The following is a 19,632-nucleotide window of genomic DNA, read 5'->3' as shown; positions in this document are numbered from 1 at the left end:
GAAGTAATCTTGGTTAGCTGAAAAACGAAGCAAAAATTTCCTCACAGCCATGCCTGAGGATGAGAAGGGATTGGGATGCAGTACACAAAGACACTAAATTAGTGTAACACTATTTTAGGGTGATGTTGCCCGTTTGGTGGAATAGCATTCCTGTTGAGATATGGCAGGCAGCCACTATCTGCACTTTCCTGCAAAAATTGAATATGTTTTTGTTCCTGTGATAAACTCGCACCAATGCATTCTAAACCCATATACATGTAGCATTTAAAATGTAGGTGCCTGTAATATTTCTACTTGGAGGGCTTGAAGCTTCAGAATGTGCATGAAGTAGACCTGGAAAATAGCACAGAGCAAAGATTACCTCTGTTTCTTAAGGCAACTGTGGTGATCAAAAATGAATCCCTCCACTCCACAGTTTTTAAGTGAAAGGGAAAAGTTAGGTGAGCTGATCACCAATCTCCAGCATCTCATCTGTTTGGGAACCTGAATCGTTCTATCATGTTTGTCTTTTTTTCTTTCTCCGTTGTGCTGTTTTTGACACCATATTGCAAATATCGGAAATCACTTTTTTTCAGTAGCTGGGAGCTAACAAAGAATTTCCAGTATTAATCTATTAGCTGAATTGCTCTCTAGGTGTATTGCATACATACTTTAACCAGTTGTTGGAGGATTGGTTAATGTGGTACTGGTAGATGCGTTGGAGGCATTCATGAGTGGCAGGAGGATGTAAAGTTTGAGTCCAAGCATTTATAAGAACATGGTGGTCTAGCAGTGTTGCTGCCTGGAATCAGCAATTCTCAGGAAAGTTGCTTCTCCTGCTGAATGTTCAGTTGACAGATTGTAATAAAGGTGATCTGCAAATCAATCTGGCAAAACTACATCAACATGCGTCACTTGTGCTGAATTCCCCCAGGCTAAACTAAAAGGGGCATTCAGCACTCAGTGCAGACACTTACTATTTTTTCCCCTTAGGTCCCATGATGCTCCGCCCCAACTAGGCTCCTGCTCCGATGTAAAGCCCCAGCATGTGCCATGATGGTGATATCACATCACCCAGGATCCTGCTGGAGCATGGAGCCAGCCTACAAGGGGTCAGGTAAGTGTCTATCATTGCACAAATATGCAAAGTTTTTGTCGGGTTTTTCCTTCCCAGGGGAAGCATCTTGGGATATGAGGCTGGAGAGATTTTATATGTTTGAGTGCCTTTGTTATCTTAGCCTGGATAATGGAGGCATTCAGCATATATGATTAAAATTGATGAAACTTTGCCAAAATGATTTGCAGGTCACACTTAACCTACTGACATCAACTGTCATAATATTCTCATGCCAGTCACTTTACCCTGGTTTCCTGCCCGCCTTACCTTGCATAGTTTCTCTACCCTTGTTTGCTTGGAACTGGTAAAAGACTGAATGGCTATGGAGATTTTGAACGTAGTATCTGAAATACAAGATTTATCCTATTATTCTTTCTGATAATGGGTTTTGGATGAGTGGTGGAATACAACTATAAACTAAGATAAAATCTGACCCTAGAAATGTTCCTTCCTTAGAGATTATACAGCCTGAAGCAAAATAGTTTCGAGTGATTCTGTTCTTTGCTTTAGAGCAGGGTTGGGTAACATTTTGGAACCTAAGGGACACATTCACTCCTAGCCTAACCTCTGAGAGTCACATAGCAGCAGTAGGTGTGGCCACTCCCACACACTCCCACACACTCACATATACACACTCACCCAGGGTTTACATAGGCAGGCAGCTCCCCTCTTTAGTTGATCCATGCAGATTAGATGAGGAGGAAGGGTTATCGCCCATTCTCCACTCTTCAAATGACTGATCTGATGACTGAGGAAGGGGTCATTTATAGCCACATTTGGATGCTGGGCTATGCTGTCTACTTTGGCTATTTTTTTCCCTTTTTGCAACTGTGGCCAAAATTGGTTGGTCTTGGGGGTCTAGAGAAAAATTTAAGGCCAGTGTCTGAATCTAACTTAATTGAAGCATAATTCAGACTAATCTAACATTGTTAAAGAAGTTAGAAAAATAAGTCAGGGCTAAATCTGGAATGAACTTTATGTAATTTGGGTCTTGAGTAAAAAAAGGAAGAAAAACAATATGTAAAGAACGAAGTACAGTAGCAACTTTGCACATTAAGCTAACCAATAATACCCATTTAAGCTATATTTTCATATAATAATCTATTTAGGGTTATTGTGGAGGTTGTTAATAATAGTGGGCAGTTGCAATGTTTATGTACTTAGGTGTACAGTTGGTTGGTTGGTTGGTTGGTTGGTTGGTTGGTTTTACTTAAAAGGTAAAGGTAAAGGTACCCCTGCCCGTACGGGCCAGTCTTGACAGACTCTAGGGTTGTGCGCCCATCTCACTCAAGAGGCCGGGGGCCAGCGCTGTCCGGAGACACTTCCGGGTCACGTGGCCAGCGTGACATCGCTGCTCTGGCGAGCCAGAGCCGCACACGGAAACGGCGTTTACCTTCCCGCTAGTAAGCGGTCCCTATTTATCTACTTGCACTTGGGAGTGCTTTCGAACTGCTAGGTTGGCAGGCACTGGGACCGAGCAACGGGAGCGCACCCCGCCACGGGGATTCGAACCGCCGACCTTTCGATCGGCAAGCCCTAGGCACTGAGGCTTTTACCCACAGCGCCACCCACGTCCTAAAAAGCAAGGTTACGCAGTATCAATAGGATTTGAAAAATCTGGATGAATTCACAGACACCAAATGTTGAGGTACAGCAAGAGGAATACCTCCCTATATTCATGCATACAGATTGTGTGTTTACTTTCAGTGGGAGAGGCAAAAGGCTTTTTGTTTTGTAACCTTGGTAGGTACAATGCCTCTGTTTTGCCACTCAGAGAAGTAGTGAGGAATCACTACAAGGCACCATTCTGAGTAGGGCTACTACTACATGCATGGTGGAAGTGCTAGTAGATGGGAGGACTTTCATATTCATGGGAGGTGTTCAGAGAAGATACAAGTTGCAAGTGTTGCAATAATGAGGAGGCTTGGTCTGCTGCTGCTTTTTAGAGCTGTGCCTGAGGGAACAGTACTCCACTTCTTCACTTTCTTTGTCCCAGATGAGTTTCACAGGTCTTTTCCTTTTTCCCTATGGGTCCTGTACTCTTTTTCTCATTCTTTTGACCCCCCTCCTCCCGATCTTTTATGCACCCTTCAATCCCCTGGTTCTCCTTGACTCCTAAAAAAAATCCTGGTTCCTAGCAAACTGATTTATTGTTCCAGTACTATGTCATACAGCATTAAATTCTCCATGGCTCTAGTTGTTTGTTTAATGGGTGTTTGTGAATGCCTGTGGGTACAAGTTACTGTCTTGGGTTAACATCATAGGACTGATCGCTAGATCTTTTTACATTGCATGTCTGCAGGCAGGGCCCTTGTTACCTGGTAACTTTTGACATTTTCTAAATAAAACCATATCTAATTGTTCAAGTAAAGGGAGAAGGAAATGGTTTATTCAGTCATGAGCTTAGAATCTGCTCCTATTTTAAAAACTGTGGTGTAGAATATCACTCTTCCAAGTGTGAATGCTTAAGATTGGCATGACACTCTTACCAGTTCTGAAAGGACTGAACTTTGCTCACTATACTTCTCTCTTTTGTGCAGATACGAAGTTTGTAAGTCAACGGAAGATGGTGCTGAATGCATCACTCTTTCAGTTTACTTCAGAGAAAAGAAAGCAAGACAATCCAGTGCTGCTCCGGGGACTGTTCTCTATGGGCAACCACTACTCATAGCTATACCCAAACACAAGCTTACTCTAGATCACTTGTACAATGTTATATTGGAGCGGATTAGGTGAGTACAGGACCTCTGCATATAAGTTTACTCATTTCTAAGTGCAATCATCTTCGTTTCTCCAATTACTCTACAATAGGATTGTTATTAAATGTTACTAGTTTGTGTGTGCCTAATTGTTATTGTTCTTCATCCACTGGTAGCTTATCAGTATATGAGTTTGAAACTGCAAATACTTCCATAGTTGTAGAATTTTCTGACAAATGTCTTGTATTAACTTGGTTGGCTGAAACTCTTCCTTTATATGAACCCAAATGTTGATTATATTACAGCATTCTATATCCTAAGAGAAAACTCCTATGGTAATAACATAAACAGTGAATCAATGGAAAAATTGTAAGGGTGTGTGGTTATCGTTTATGCTTTCATATCTCATATTTCAGTTTGCTTATTTCATATTTTCTTTTACACATCTTACCAAATTTCAAGGAAATTCAAGGGATTTAAGGATCCTTTTATCTTATATGTGTATGATAATCATAGTGGGTGAGGAAATATTTCTGTGAGCCAGTGTGGTGTAGTGGTTAAGAGCGATAGACTCGTAATCTGGGGAACTGGTTTCGTGTCTCCACTCTTCCACATGCAGCTGCTGGGTGACCTTGTGCTAGTCACACTTCTTTGAAGTCTCTCAGCCCCACTCACCTCACAGAGTGTTTGTTGTGGGGGTGGAAAGGAAAGGAGAATGTTAGCCGCTTTGAGACTCCTTCAGGTAGTGATAAAGCGGGATATCAAATCCAAACTCCTCTTCTTCTTCTTTCAATCTGGCTGCTTTCCTGATATCCAACTCCCATCAACCCCAGTCAACATTGCTAACAGTTAGGAATGGTAGGAATTGTAATCATCAACATCTAGAGGATATTTTGCACTAATTGTTCTTTTCTCCTAATGTACCTGCCTTTCCAATAATGAGTCACTCGTGTCAGCATTTAATGAAAAAAATAATTTATGTGTTTCAGTCGCTATGTTAAAGTTTCCTTAAAAGAAGAATGTTCTGAAGGATGTCCAGATAGTGAGAATTGCAATGGCTCCAGTAATGTGTCTGAAGGTAAATTATCCTAAGATGGGTATTATTTAACTAAATCTGTGTTGTCTAAAGTAGTAGACATGACTCCTCAATAGTATTATACATCCTGTAGCAGTATACAACCTTCTGTGCTTTAGAAGTATTCTTCAAATAACACTATTAAGTGTATTGCATGTTGTGATAACTTGCAAAGTTGGGTACAGACTCCTCCCTGGTCCTCTCTGATTTAGCTGCTGTTGCAATCATTTGCTCATTAGTTTTTCAGACAAAGGATACTATAAATGCTATGGGGGAACAACAAAAGTGAAATACAATCTTGAAAATATGTTTCAGGTGATGTTGAAGAAATGGAACATCAGAATGGAGAGGAAGACAGTAAGGAGAAAATATCAGAAACAGATGCCTGCAAATCAGAGGACTGCATCCAGGATGACCTGGAAAAGGAAGGCCTGCATCACAGAAGGCATCTCTTTAGCTTCAGTCTTGTGAACTCTTATGGAACATCAGAAATAAACTCCCTTAATACAGATGGGAAAATCCTCAAGTTGAGTTGTAGGTATCTCCTCTAAATGTCATCCTAGACACACCTCATCTTTGGCAGATTTACATGATGTTATTGCTTTTCTTCTTTTCTTCTTTTCCAGCTCATGCAACTCTTGCTATTGATTGGGATTCTGACACCCGAAAGTTGCTTTTTGATGAACATGAGGCACAGGTGATTAGCGTTCCCCCACCTTTTAAAGGGCACTGCTGTATTCTGGCCCCTAATAACTGTTGGCAGGGGGTTAGGCAAGATTATGTGGTTTATTCTACCTTTGTACTTTGATAAGGGTACTGAGGAGATAGAGCATTGTCATAGAATATTGACAACAGGTCATTATCAGCACCAGCAGAGTGCCATGCACAAGGCTTCTCAAGAGTTGGTGATCAGCTGATGGTTCAGTTTTGTGCACACTGCTTACCACTGAGCTTTGCAAACCCCATTTCGGCTGACCCAGGTCTTTACCTGTCTCACACTTGACATCATATGTGTGATTACAAAAACGGTATTGTACCATCTTTGTATGAGTAAAGTGTACGGAGGCATTACCAGAGAAGAGGAGGAGGGCAAAGAATCAAGCTGAAATAAAAGTTGTTGACAATTAGTACAGAAGGGTTTAAAGTATTCTCCTGTGTGGTGTGTTAATTTTTAGGAGGTTTAACATGCATCTTACACTTGAGGGAAAAACATAATGTATATTTCTTTTTGGTAGGCATTTGAAAAACACAACAGTATGTTTCAGCCGCAGAAGAAGAAAACTACCGTAGCTCTGAAAGACTGCATAGAACTGTTCACTACTATGGAAACACTTGGTGAACATGATCCATGGTAGGTTTGCTGTGTTTTCTCATAGCAATAACATCTCTGGGCTGTGTTTAGCAACTGACTAAAGCATGGATATTATCTATGTATTTTGCCCTGTAGGTCATGCAGAAAAGGTAGCTCAGACTGATTTCATTTAGTCACTTTTGAGGTGGCTTGATTTCACATGGTTAAATCATGTGGTAAGAACAGCGCTTGACCCATCCTGGAAAATAGTAACTTCTTTGTACTACATGCATATAAGAATTATAACATGCTGTCAACAGGAAGGCTTATATGATTATGTACAGTTGCATTAATAGCAATAATAGGGTCCAAACCTATGGACTAAGGAAAGCCTGGGCAAAAATACCTGTTTCAGGTAATCACCCTGTGATTATCTGTAGGCTACAGTGTCATGAGTAAAATTTCCCCAGATGATGTAAGTGATCTTACAGGTTTATACAGGCAGCTGCTATTTCCACAGAACTAATGTACTGCTGGGAAACTTGTGTAGGCCAGCCACATAGGCTACCCCTTCTATCTTTGGACATTGATAACTTTGCCTCAGCACAAATACCTCTGTAGACTTCAGCACAAATCTCTTCTGTTCCTCCCCATCTCTGGATGTGGGCTTTGCTTTTAAGCAAAACTTTCCCGCTTGCTATCCTGGCCTGTGACTGAACTGAAATGCTGGACTTAACATGCAGCTACCTTCTGGTATACTGGCCGATCAGACTACCCACTGGAAGACAAATTGGAGGCAAAAAGTGGCACAGCATTTTCACAGTGCAGTCTAGTTGGGGGCTCCTTGAGAATCCATCAGTCAGTATTTCCTCTTCTCTGATTATTGTTCCTTAGCTCTCTTTGCCACCTCATCAGGATGGACATCCAATTTGCTGGCCTTGACAGGAAGGTAGCTTAAGCTTTTCCTAACTGCTGTCTTGCTGTTATGCCAGAACAGAACTTGATGTTACATCCAGTTTTCCAGCCTGGTCCTTATTCAGGGCATGGTTTCTGTGTTTCCTCAGTGTTATTCATTTTTTGTCCCTAAGGTTTTTTTATTAAATATATACAAATGTAAATGTTTTCAAAGATTAGAAAGGAGGAAGAATAATAATTATTTTTGTTTACCTTTCTTTTTGGTGTTCTTTCAGGTACTGTCCCAATTGCAAGAAACATCAACAAGCCACTAAGAAATTTGATCTCTGGTCACTTCCACGTATTTTAGTAGTACATTTAAAACGCTTCTCATATAACAGATACTGGAGGGATAAGCTTGACACTGTGGTTGAATTCCCTATCAGGTAGGATTTTTGGTTGCATTGGTGGTCAGAGCAAAAAAGAAATACAAATAATTTGGGTTCACTGACTGGAGAACCCAGCTGGGAACTAGAACCTTGGTACACAGGCTGGATTTTAGCCTTCAAAATGTGAGGAGCCAGAAGCATGTCTGTCACAGTTTTCTACCATCAACTTCAGTGGTCGATTAATATTTTACAACAACATAGTGCACTCGAGGTTAAGAGCTGGATTCAGCTAAATAGTTGCACTAGCAGGAGCCAACAGAATGGGGCTTTTCCACCCCACCCCACCCGCCCGCATGCCTTCCACCAGCTCTGAGTGGTTCCCTAGGACAGTGTGGTAGGAGAGGAGAGGGAAGATGGTTCCATCTGGCATGCAGAAATGCTTGCATTAATGGAACTATCGTAGAGTGATGTTGAATTTCTCCCTAAGTCTGCTGCACAGTTAGAGCCTTGACATATACGATGGTACCTTGGTTTTTGAACGTAGCTGAACGTTTTGGAACTTGAACACCAAAAACCTGGAAGTAAATGCCACAGTTTTCAAACGTGCCTCGGAAGTCGAACAGGAAACGCGGCTTCCATTTTGAGTTTTCCGTATTGAGGCTTCCGCTTTCAGTTTTCGAACGTTTCGGAACTCGAACGGACTTCTGGAACAGATTACGTTCGAGAACCAAGGTACCACTGTATATGCATCCAGGACTTGATTTGGATGTGGGGTATAGTAGAGGCAGAATAGAAAGTCGTAGGTTCCTGGCCCTGATCTTCCGCCTGCTATTTCTGTTCACCGGAGGATATTGAGGTCTAATATTTTCTCTGTAATTCTGCAGCACTGGAATATATGATAAGTCCAGCTCTGAACAATAACTGCTAAGCTACCATATTTGAGCACCTCTCCCAAAAGTTACTTCAGGTTAGGTCACACAGTCAGTTTTGTCTCAATTTCACTTTGAGAATGCATTTGTACAATGCCTCATGCAAACCAGGCTTTCCACTGTCCACAGATGTTGCAATCATGGAAATCTTCCAGCATTGGCTGCAGCTGAAAAAATTGCCACTACATTTGTGGTGTATTGTGGAAATGCCTGTTCCTGCATCTGCAGGGACATTGGGGGAGCACTGTGTGGTTATTGAGGTTGATATTGTGAACTGGCTTTCCTGCTAGGAGTTAGCAGTGGCAGTGAAGTTAGTTACTGACGCTAAATATTGGGATATTTAAAAAAAGAAGTGTTGGGTGCTTACAGCACTGTCTGGGGGCTCATGGAAGTCTTTTTATTTGTCTTGAGTTTCAGTATTACCTTGCACTTGTTGCTGGCTGACCTTTCCCTTGTGACTCTTTCTTGTAGGGATTTGAACATGTCTGAGTTCGTTTGTGACCCAGCAGCAAGCCCATATGTGTATGACCTCATTGCTGTTTCCAATCACTATGGAGGCATGGGTGTTGGCCACTGTGAGTAATTATGTTCTTTCTGGATGTGTAACTGCAGAATTTCAAAATGTTCCCATTAGATAATATGCAAGATAAAAGGAGCTTAGTGGAAGACCTGACAGATTTCAGCGCAGGCTCCCCATCCCAGGTGTTAGTCAGGCTTGCTGGGTGTGGCCTATAGTAGTATTTTAAGAGAAAACTGAATTGAGTACTCTGTGGGCAGCAAAATGCAGTTGCTCCTTCAGATAAGATGCTCTGGTGGATGGAACTTCAACTTGTTGAAATACTGTACAAATTTAAACTCTGGTTTCACGAAACAGGAGCGGGGGTGATCCAGATTTCAGCCCACTAATGTAATCCCAAAGTAGATAGGGCCTAATATGAACTTGTTTCCTAGTACAAGCTATTTGTTGCTTATTCCTACTGGTCGACATCCACTGGTCCAGAACAATGGGTTGATCTCTGCTCCATCAGGTGATGGCTCTTTGAGGAAGGGTTTGACTTGGGTCTGGTTTATCAAGCTCCTTCCATTCCCCACTCTGCCTCGTAAAAGGACTAAGAGAAACTCTTCAAATGTGGTCTTGACTTTTGAACAATGCCTGTGCATCCCTGATTATGTAAAGGCAGTCACCATTCCCTATGAGTGTGCATTTTGGAGGTTTGGCTTAAAAAAACAACAGCTTGTGAGTTGAGTGTGTACCACACAAATGCTCACTGGACCTTTGCTATTAAAAATGTGAATCTATGCCTTGCCCCAATGCAGTGCTGCTCCTTCTCAGTAACTTTCTCTTTTATTATAACTAGAGTACACGCCTTCTTAAACCAATAGCCTTTGCTCTGCTTCAAATCAAGGCTTTCTTTCTCTGTTCCACTGAACCTCCATCACATTTGTTGTCAGCATCGCCCTTGAGCCAGTGCCACCAACTGGACTCACACACTTCAGCCCCAACTGGGCTAGGTGAGCTGGGTAGCACTTCCAGGGACCACCTTCTGCACAGGAACAGGTCAAAGTGCTGTGGACTCACAGCTTAGAGTTGTGAGCACCGGATTCACTCCAACAAGAAGACAGTCGTCGCACAGCAGAGTATAGCAGAGCATAAACGACTCGGAGAGCAGCTCTGTAGAATATCTTCTTTATTCTATCTACAACTATAATACACAACTATGTACAGAACTAAATGAGGTCTAAATGAAAATGTTGAACTGCACTGAGTGTCTGCAGCTGCTCTTAGCAGCAACCTTATCTATACACACGATCTCTCTCTAACACTCGGTCTCTCTCCCTCTCTGATGTGAGGCTGGAGCGAAATAAGTAGAGAGCAGAAACCGCCCCCCTCCTCTCTGGAGAATCAGCAGAGAACATCAGCAGATTCTTGGAATGGGAGGGGTGAAATCTCCTCATTTGTACCACTGGAAGATTGGGACTAGCATCTATGTAGTTGCTCCTGTTGCACCAAAAATACTTCCTGTGCAAAACATTAAACCATTCAGTTAAGTTGTAGAAGAGAATCTACAAGTTACATCTGATTAAACTGTTCAGGGTTTGCGACATATTTGACACAGATAGCAAATCAGAATGTTTATCTAATCTCAAACTATTAATGGCTCTTCGTGATTTATTCATGCTCCTTTTGGCCATTGTCAGCTAGGCACAAAATGGCCTTTGATTACTGAGTTTATTAAAAAAAAAAAAGCTACTGTTAAATGGAACTGTGGGCTATCAGCACGTGTAAATCTCACTCTGTACCTCTAAACAAGTCCATTATGTCTCTTCTGCTTCCCTGGTAGATACTGCATATGCTAAGAATAAAGTGAATGGCAAATGGTACTACTTTGATGATAGCAGTGTGTCTCCAGCATCCGAAGAGCAAATAGTGGTATGTATTTGAAGTCAACTGAGTGTACCTTGATGTACTCTGTAACTTTTAGAATTACAGGGGCGTTGCTGAGTACTTAAATTGAGGCTCAGACCAACAATACACATTTTCATTGCTGCATAGTTCTATACATTAAGATGCTGGTTGACAGGGATTTCATTGGCACTTCACTTTTCAGTGTGCCTGGTTGCTGTGTAAGCAGTGTGTTTAAAAACCCTTTTTTTTAAAGGGGCATGAGATCTGAGATTCAGGCCTCCCCCCCCCCCCCGAATACTCCCTAACAATGTTTATGCAGCTGCTAAATCGGCAAGGTAGGAATGGACATGCAGTGTTTTCTAAAAATAATTGAAGCCATACACCTGGAAACTTATAAGGAAGATGGAGCTGAGTGCAGCTGTTTGATTTGGTCAGACTTTCTTGACACTGTTTTCGTAAATCACTTTCAGGAATGAGTGCTGGATTATCTATTTCTGTCAAACACAGGTAGTAAACATACATCCCTCCAGATGTGGCACTACAGTTTCCATTGGCTCCAGCCAGTATGGTGAATGGTCAGGGATGATCGAGAGTTGTAGTCCAAAACATGCAGAGTGCACCAAGTTGTGGGAGGCTGCTCTAGATCTACAGAGCTACTAGAGGACAGGGTATTGGTACTGGGACTTCTCTTGCATTCAGACTTGAAGACAATTTAATCCCATTATTTCTCACCTTGCCTTGCAGACAAAAGCGGCATATGTCCTCTTCTACCAACGTAGAGATGGCATTCTCAAGGGAAACCCCGCTCCTTGCATAAGCACTGAGCTGAAATCTGAGGAATGTGATGGCATGGATACCAACTGAATCTATGTGGTGGGGTTTAAACAAGTCATATTGCTAATTTTAAAAAGCATCCAAGAACTGATTTTTGTAAGAATCAAACAGGAGTTCCAGTACAGAAGGACTCAATGAGCAGTAACTATGGATAGCATAGGGAAGCAATAAGATGTCAAGGACTTGGGTATATCATAGCCAAAGAGCTTTTAAACAAATAGTTATTCAATAAAGTGTTATCTAAATCTGACTGTGTAGTCTGGCAGAAACTGTGTGGAAGCAGGAGCTTATGCTGTATGACTGGAGCAATGCATGAAAGTGCAAAACAACATTTGACTGTAAGTAGAATTCTGGTTTGAGCTCTATGCATTGCAGAAGATGCCTGAGTGCTTGTGTTTCCAGAGTAAAAGAGAAGTGAACATTTGGCACAAGTTCCAATCTCGCACAGCACATTTTGGCACTATGTTGCTGTCAGTCCCTTGCTGACATGGCATGGTGAGCTTGTGTGTGCTTTTAAGAAAAGAGAAAATTGCATATTTGTTCTGGCTCATTGTGTCCCATACAAGAGTCACAATCCCCACATTTTCTTGTTCCGCTCTAATAAAACAATTATTTAGGATCCGTCCCAAAGATTAACTCTCCCCCACCCCCAGCCTTTCCAGCAGCAGTATTCATGGGGCCTATTCTTCACACCAACTCACATGAAGACTTATATGCTCTGAGTTTCTTCCTGATCTAGTTGGTAACTTACATATTGTGCAATCACAAGGCTTCTTTATTCAAGTGTCTCATTGGGGAGCTAAAATAACTTTCCCTGGTAGTTTTTGAAATTCCGCTGTCAACTGTCTTCTATTTCTCTGCACTTTCAGCCACACCATGAAAAGTTCAGAGTCAATCTCTTGAAGGCTGCATAGGAATCCGTGTCCAGTGGCATATGTCCTTTCGGGTGGTCTCAGACACACTATTTTTCTTTCTAGCCATTTCATTTCTCTTTTTGTAATCTTCTGCTATCCTCATACCTCCTTAGTATTTTTTTCTCATTGGCTGAGAGATGGCAAGAGTAAATGTTGTTTGACTTCTTCCTACCCACAGCCTCCTCCTCCACGGAGGATGATAGACAAGAACCTTCTAGGAAAGGAGCTTTCAGGTAACGCCGTGGAATTCCCATGCACACTGCTATGACACCTTAAGGCATTTCCCATTTAGTGTCATGGCTTTGAAACTATCTTGGCACCTGTGTAAAGGTGTTTCACTTTTGTGCTCTGAACACATTCCCACGGATTCCCTTCAGCAAACTAAGAAATATTCCTCTCCCAGACTGCTTCTGTGCTGATCTTTATTGGCATGACGTCAGGCAAGTGGTAGCCAGTGGAATCATCAGGCCACACCATTTTAGCAGAACTGATTAAAAGTGATCGTGTTCTTTTTAACTTACAGAGCAGAAGAGTCCTCATTGCTGTCAGCTGCATTTTCCTCACTATCTTCCAGTGATTACTATTGCGTTCTCCAGGATAGTCCTTTTAAACACTGAAATTTGAGCTGTTTGGTTCAGTTGCTAATGCTTCCAGGTTCTTTAATTGATTTGAGGTCTTGTCTCAACTGGATATTATTTTCCTGCACACTTGGGTTGGTGGGTGGGGTTAGGGCTGGAATTATTTAAAGGCTAAGTTCAAACTGTAGCATTGCACTGTTTTGTTTTTTCCTGTTTTTCTGGGTTATATTTTCTTTGGAATGTAACATTTGGACCGATAAGGAAACAGATATTTAAAAGCAAAGAGCAATTTAATGTAACCATATGTATTTCTGTTCCATACTGTTGCAGCAATCTTTTCACTGCTCTGTATGGTCAGATAGTGTGCACATTTGTGTTTGGGTGATTTTTGGGCTCCTGAACTAAATTTCTTCTAAATGCTGTAAAGATGGTATTAGGAACCTGGATTTGCCTCTGACCAGGCTGGATCCTAGCTGGTGTGTACATTCTGTATAGTGTCAAAATCTGTTTTTAGACTAGCACTTTGTAAGTGACTGGCTTTACTGTATAAAAGGAAAAAAAATTAAAAAGGAGTGGATTGCACTTGAGTGTGGACCTTGTTTTTTCTGTATGGTGGATGGGGATTTGAAATAGATACTCAAACCTGTATCTCTAGTTTTTAATTGGTAGTCTGTATGAAACACTGCAAAAGTTATGGGAACTTTATTTTCTGCAGAAGTGTGTGTTTTGGAATACAGTGGTGCTCTGCAATTTTATTATTGTTTGTTTATTATTTAGACTTGTTACTCATTTGTTACCCAAAAGATTCCAAGTGACTTCTGTTTTAAAAATCATGGTACATGTAGATAAATGTGCCCAGGATATGCATGTAGATAAATGCATAATTCCAAAAAATATAATCTCTGTCTGTAAATATATATCTCTCTCTCCCTCTCCCACCCCATCCAAAGGAAATAAAGTCATTGCAAACCAGCACTATATACAAGGTTGAGAGAGCACAGTAGTATCAGTACAAATAAATTTGATCAAAATTAGCTTTATTTGGAAATTGCTTCTGAAAACTCTGGGTCAGATTTTATCTGTAAGGTATTCAACTAGCACATCCCATCAGAGCAAGGATTTCCATTTGCCGAGACATTAATTTCCTATTTGGCTTGGGGGGAAATAGCTTTATCTCCGATTCCCATTGTAAAAAGTAGATCTGAATGATTATAGTGTAAGCAATGTATTTGATGACACTAACTTAAGAAGCTTTTATTATAATAAAGCATAAAAAGCATAATAGGGGGGGTGAGTACAGTGGTACCTCAGGTTGCAGACGCTTCAGATTACAGATTCCACTAACCCAGAAATAGTACCTCGGGTTAATAACTTTGCTTCCAGATGAGAACAGAAATCGTGCGGCAGCGGGAGGCCCCATTAGCTAAAGTGGTGCTTCAGGTTAAGAACAGTTTCAGGTTAAGAACGAACCTCCAGAAAGAATTTAATTCTTAACCAGAGGTACCACTGTAATGGAAAAAGACAAGCCCAGAATATATTTACAGTAATACAAACTATAATTTACACCTGATACCATTGTGCTGGCTACCCCTAAAATATTTTTGACTACGTGGGCAAGATTATAAAATGGATAGAGGTGCATCTCATGTAAAAACATTATTTTTGTCATTTTGATTTCTAAAATGGAACTAGTTTTCTTTGCTAACTTTGCTGTCAGATGGCCAGAGTGGCTGGGGAATCCCAGTAAGATGGGTATAAATAATAAAATTCATTATTCTTATCATTGATTGCCTACTTTGGGGTGAGGAACCTGTGGTCATCCAGAGGTTGCTGAATTACAGTTCCCATAATCCCTGATCATTGGCTGGCTGGGGCTAATGTGAGATGGAGCCCAGTAACCTCCAGAGGACCACAGCCCTGGTTTATGTGACAAGCACTAGGTAAAAAATGCTAGGTGGGAAACATCAGTTGGCACCAAGAAGGTTATGTGGCAGAGAGATGGTTTTACTCAGCGTTGATTTTGAAATGGTCTGTCTTACGCTGTTGGGCAAAAGGCACAGAGTACAATCTTGAGAGAAAGTTCTAGCAGAGGGGAAAGGTTCCGTGACAGTTGAAAACCTTCAGTAGAGGGGGGAGGCAACAGACTGTTTACTAGAAGTCTCCAGATCCAGTTGTTGATCATCCCCATGTTACTCAAAAGTGCTTAAGCAATCGATCTTCTATCCTGCACTTGTCTTGATATTGGGACGACTTGGTAAACCATCACAACAGGTGAACAATTCGGAGTTGATTTGTCTGTAGGATGGATTGCTCCACGTTCAATTTACAAGGGGCATTTATTCAAACTATGAAAGTGTGTTAAATTACTCGTTAGCACTTATTAACCACTCAGTAGTCACAAGAGTAGAAAAAATGGTCCATTCTTATACCTTGTTAATAGATGAAGTGAAAGGTTGTTGACTGCAAGTAAAGAACCAGGTAAGCTGTAGTGGCTTTCTGGATATATTGGGATAATATAACGGGATTTCTATGGCTGGGTTTTACTAGAGCAAGTGTCTAGTAAAACTGACACACACACCTTAATTGACACAAGCCTGATGGTAAATAAGTTTTCGAGCAAGAGTTTGAAGGCTAATATTGCAGGTGCCTGCTAAATCTCTATTGGACGTTCATTCCACAGGAGGTCAGTAACACTGAAGGATCAGTTTTGTGCTGATGTCAAATGTGCCTCACCAACTTGGGGGACAGCCATTGATTCTCCCACAGGTATCGGTGATCGAACTGGGGTATAAGGGTCCTCCTTATTCTTACAGCCTTGTAACGTAGACTTGCCTGGTCTCAAATTCACCTGACAAGTTTAACAGCTGAATAAGGTTTTGAAGACATGTCTTCCTGAAGAAAGTCTAGCAGGAAGTATTGTATGCTATACAAATGTCAAACTACAATGGATTATAAATAGCCTTGAATAAAACAATCTAAAGTGTACTTCAGCACTTATGTAAAAATCACGGCCTGTGTGTGAAGTATTTGAAAAATCGCATCTGATTTTTTAATCCTTTTTGTTTTTAATGTTGCATTAACATTCAGTAATCCATCTGCGTCAAGGACATAGTATATTGAGAAAAGGAAATGCTAGGATTAGCTGACTGCACTATAACTGAATGGATTGGCAACTTAGTATTGATTTCAATCTGTGCGCACCCTCCCAACTTTATATTTCTTACATAACCAAACTCCTGGACAATGTGATACTTCTTCCTTTCAGGTGAGATGTCAGAAAAGCTGAACAGATGCCGTAAGGAGCTAACTGCAGCTATTGACAGAGCAATGGAAGACCTCTTGGTTCCTTTCCCCCCCTCCCCAGATTCCACCACTGACCAGAACTTTGACTTGCAGACAGCACGGCCCTCTTCACCCCTAAATGCAGATCTCTTTAGTCAGAAGGGAGAACTTACTCTTTCAACTGTGTATTACCCAGAGTCATCTTTACCAGTCTCTTCCACTCCTGAAAAGGAGAATCCCCTCTTCAGGCCAAACTTAATTCCAGTGACTACCGCTTCCAACATTCCATGTACAAAACGGGAACCCTTGACAAGCAAGGAAAACACATGGCTACATCCTCCCATCTTCATGGCTGACCGGCAGTTTTTTATCAGCCCAGAAGACAGTGAGAGATGGAAGAAAGGACATCTAAGGTATGCTCTGCTTGTCACAGGCTTAATTTTTGTCTTAGGATGAATAGCACTGAGCTTCTCTTCGGATGGCTGTTGATGTGGCTTCAGACTGGTCCAAAGAGTTGGCTCAAAATATGTTGTCACATGAGAAATATATTTATTAATTAACAATTTGCCACCTTTCAGAGATGCTCAAATCCCACTGCCTTACTCTGTGGAATGGTAAAGCACAGTGTTAGGGTGCTCCTCATGGTTCAGTTTTAGACCACCTCTACTACCGTATTTTTCGCCCCATAGGGCGCACCGGCCCATAGGGCGCACCTAGTTTTTTGGGGGAAAATAAAGGGGGGGGGGAAATTCCCCCCCAGGCACGGGGCTGTGGCGGGGGAAGCCCGAGCTTCTCCCGACCCCAGCCCCCAGAACAGGCTGCAATCCGCAAGCCGTGGAAGAGCTGTGTGACTTCGCGCAGCTCTCCCACGGCTTGCGGAGAGCTGCGCGAAGCCCGAAGCCTGGGGCGTGCTGAGCTCAGCGCGCCCCAGGCTTCGGGGTGCAGGCAGCTCTTTGCAAGCCATGGGAGAGCTGCGTGAAGTCGCGCAGCTCTCCCACGGCTTGCGGATAGCTTCCTGAAGCCTGGAGAGCAAGAGGGGTCGGTGCACACCGACCCCTCTCGCTCTCCAGCCTTCAGTGAAAGCCTGCATTCGCCCCATAGGACGCACACACATTTCCCCTTCATTTTTGGAGGGGGAAAAGTGCGTCCTATAGGGCGAAAAATACGATAATTGTTTCGTAATTGCTGGTGCAAGCACATTTATTTCTCAACATACAGGAAAGTTCTAAACCATGATTCAGAAAGCTAAGATATACTAGTGTACAATTTTGGTAGAGATCATACACTTTAGAGAATGTTTAACTGAACAATGTAAGACCAGTCTCCATAACGTGTTTCTGTGGTGTTTAGCAAACCTGATGAAAGGCCTGTGAAGTCAGAAGCAAGTATAAGTGCCACTGATGTTCCTCCACAGAGCCTGAAAGATCTTGCCAATATGAGTGGTAAGTGTTGTCTGCCCTGCTTACCAGACATGGCTTTTTAAAACTGGCACTGTAAAGAGCAATTGAGTTGCATACCTGCAGAGTCTGTAATAGACTGTGTAACCTGGTGAGGTATTTCTCCATTACATGAACAAGCAGTCAGTACTATTTTAATCAAGTTTTTAACCAATAGCTGCTAGAGTGAATGCATTATTACAGGGTGTACCATGGCAAATAATTTCATCAGAAAAAGTTAAGCAAGCACATCCTTGAAATAAAACTTTCTGACTTGGAAACTGTTACATATGGCTAGAGAGGAATACTTTAGACCAGGATGGCTAACCTTTTGGACCCAATGATTGATCTGGTGAACAGGGAGATGGAGGCTCTGTACTCTGATCCTTCCATCACAATGGGAATGCAGCTTCTTTCCCACACACCAGGTAATTGATCAGGTGAGTGGGAGACCATTCGCATCCTGAACTTGCACAAGCCTTCTGAGAAGTACTCTACATGCAGGAAGAATTGAATTGGTAAAAGAATTAATCACCATCCCTGCCAAATTCCTGGGGGTGAGGAAAGAGAGAGAAGAGAGGGGCATAGAAAAGTCTTGGCAGGCAGGATGCAGCTCATAGCTGAATCATCCCTCCTTTAGACCACTGTGGTCCAATTAGCGTTCATAATTTAGAATCCTTCACATCCATTGCTACACACTTGCTTTCAAGCCATCACCTATTGACAAACATGAAGATACTTTATCCCAAACCTGGAAGGGAGATATTTGAGTAATTGTTATTAGAATGCTAAAAGCACTGGGTTCCTCTTTGGGGGGGGGGGGAAGCCTAGTACTTGCACTTACTTTACATGTAATGGAAGCTTAGCAGGAGTGTTTATGCTGAAAATCCCTCTATGTATCAGCTATTCTTCAACTTGTGCAGATATTTAGGGGCAGGACTGATAAGTTGCATTCTTGTTTTTACACTGAAGATAACCCAGCTATTTGGCCATCAGAGAGGATGCACAGGAAAACTGACTTTGAGAATGAACTTCAGCAGATGTCTAGGCTCTCAAGTGAACTGTTTCCTCTAGATGAGGCCTCAGCCTTGGATCCAAGTGCACAGATCGGTTTCAGAAAGGTCCTGGAGCATACCTTAGAGGATGAAGCAATTATTGAAACACTGCTGGATATGGAAGAGGATTACAAACCAAACAGCTCCACCTTGCAGCAGCTGCAGTAGAAAGGCTGGTGTGAGGTGTGAGCTATTTAAGATTTGATAATTAATGCTTCTGAACCATGGAAACTTAGGCAAATAATCCTTTCTGTTGCAAGATGCACTATTAAAGTGATTTACAATAGTGTGGCGTTATAGTGTTTTCCCCATAGGCTAATGAACACGGAACATTATCTAGGCCTGGATCAGAAGATACTACCCTTAAGATATTGTCTTCCTGTCTTTTGAGGAACAACTTATCCGCAATGTGCATGACAAGGGGTAACTGATTATATAGTCATGGTTTCCCACTACATTTGTCAAGCAATGGGATGGTACAAATCCAACTATCTACATTATGTCAAAACTGCCTTAAAGTTCTTCAAGCTTTTAGCTGCCTTATTTTGTAAAGCTATTCAAGAGAAAATGCTTGCAAGAACAGGATGAGATATTGTGAAAGTGATTTTAGAAGTAACTAACTACAAAGTGAGCATTTAAAGTTACTCCATGCACCTTAAAACATTCAGCATCTGCTATAGTACAGAAACCTCTTTACATTCCCCTCAAGAGCAGATTTACAATCTGCCACAAGGGGGGGGGGAGGGAATATGT

The 19,632-nt window shown here is 41.8% G+C and overlaps 2 protein-coding genes across 4 annotated transcripts in view; both read left to right on the top strand.

Annotated features, from left to right (window-relative positions):
- The window catches only part of USP4 (ubiquitin specific peptidase 4), a 35,795-nt gene extending 22,107 nt beyond the window's left edge, over positions 1-13,688 (top strand). For 2 of the 3 annotated variants that reach the window (XM_028718608.2, XM_028718606.2), the window contains 9 exons: positions 3,637-3,828; positions 4,785-4,873; positions 5,186-5,404; positions 5,497-5,567; positions 6,106-6,221; positions 7,352-7,501; positions 8,845-8,948; positions 10,716-10,804; positions 11,525-13,688. In XM_028718608.2, the coding sequence (XP_028574441.2) occupies positions 3,637-3,828; positions 4,785-4,873; positions 5,186-5,404; positions 5,497-5,567; positions 6,106-6,221; positions 7,352-7,501; positions 8,845-8,948; positions 10,716-10,804; positions 11,525-11,644 (1,150 nt within the window). In that variant the 3' untranslated portion in view covers positions 11,645-13,688. Of the gene's footprint in view, positions 1-972; positions 1,097-3,636; positions 3,829-4,784; positions 4,874-5,185; positions 5,405-5,496; positions 5,568-6,105; positions 6,222-7,351; positions 7,502-8,844; positions 8,949-10,715; positions 10,805-11,524 lie in introns of those variants that run through there. The other variant, XR_013391940.1, reaches the window with a different exon arrangement.
- A 633-nt stretch (positions 13,689-14,321) lies between these two features.
- Positions 14,322-19,548, top strand: C2H3orf62 (chromosome 2 C3orf62 homolog). The gene is made up of 4 exons (XM_028718609.2): positions 14,322-15,377; positions 16,372-16,801; positions 17,739-17,830; positions 18,797-19,548. The coding sequence occupies exons 2-4, from the start codon at positions 16,377-16,379 to the stop codon at positions 19,045-19,047; spliced, it is 768 nt and encodes a 255-aa protein (XP_028574442.2). The 5' UTR covers positions 14,322-15,377; positions 16,372-16,376; the 3' UTR covers positions 19,048-19,548.
- Positions 19,549-19,632: the final 84 nt, after the last annotated feature.

This window comes from Podarcis muralis, chromosome 2 (assembly GCF_964188315.1).
Source record: "Podarcis muralis chromosome 2, rPodMur119.hap1.1, whole genome shotgun sequence".
NCBI classification, from domain to species: domain Eukaryota; kingdom Metazoa; phylum Chordata; class Lepidosauria; order Squamata; family Lacertidae; genus Podarcis; species Podarcis muralis.
Note: the sequence above shows the minus strand (reverse complement) of the source record. Positions and strands in the feature narration are given on the sequence as shown.

What these genes read in the sequence shown, in the direction of transcription:
- C2H3orf62 (XM_028718609.2), top strand. Translation starts at nt 16,377, where the DNA reads ATGTCAGAAAAGCTGAACAGATGCCGTAAGGAGCTAACTGCAGCTATT. An exon ending in TGGAAGAAAGGACATCTAAG is followed by an intron (nt 16,802 to 17,738) that starts GTATGCTCTGCT and finishes TGTGGTGTTTAG; the next exon opens with CAAACCTGATGAAAGGCCTG. An exon ending in AGATCTTGCCAATATGAGTG is followed by an intron (nt 17,831 to 18,796) that starts GTAAGTGTTGTC and finishes TTTACACTGAAG; the next exon opens with ATAACCCAGCTATTTGGCCA.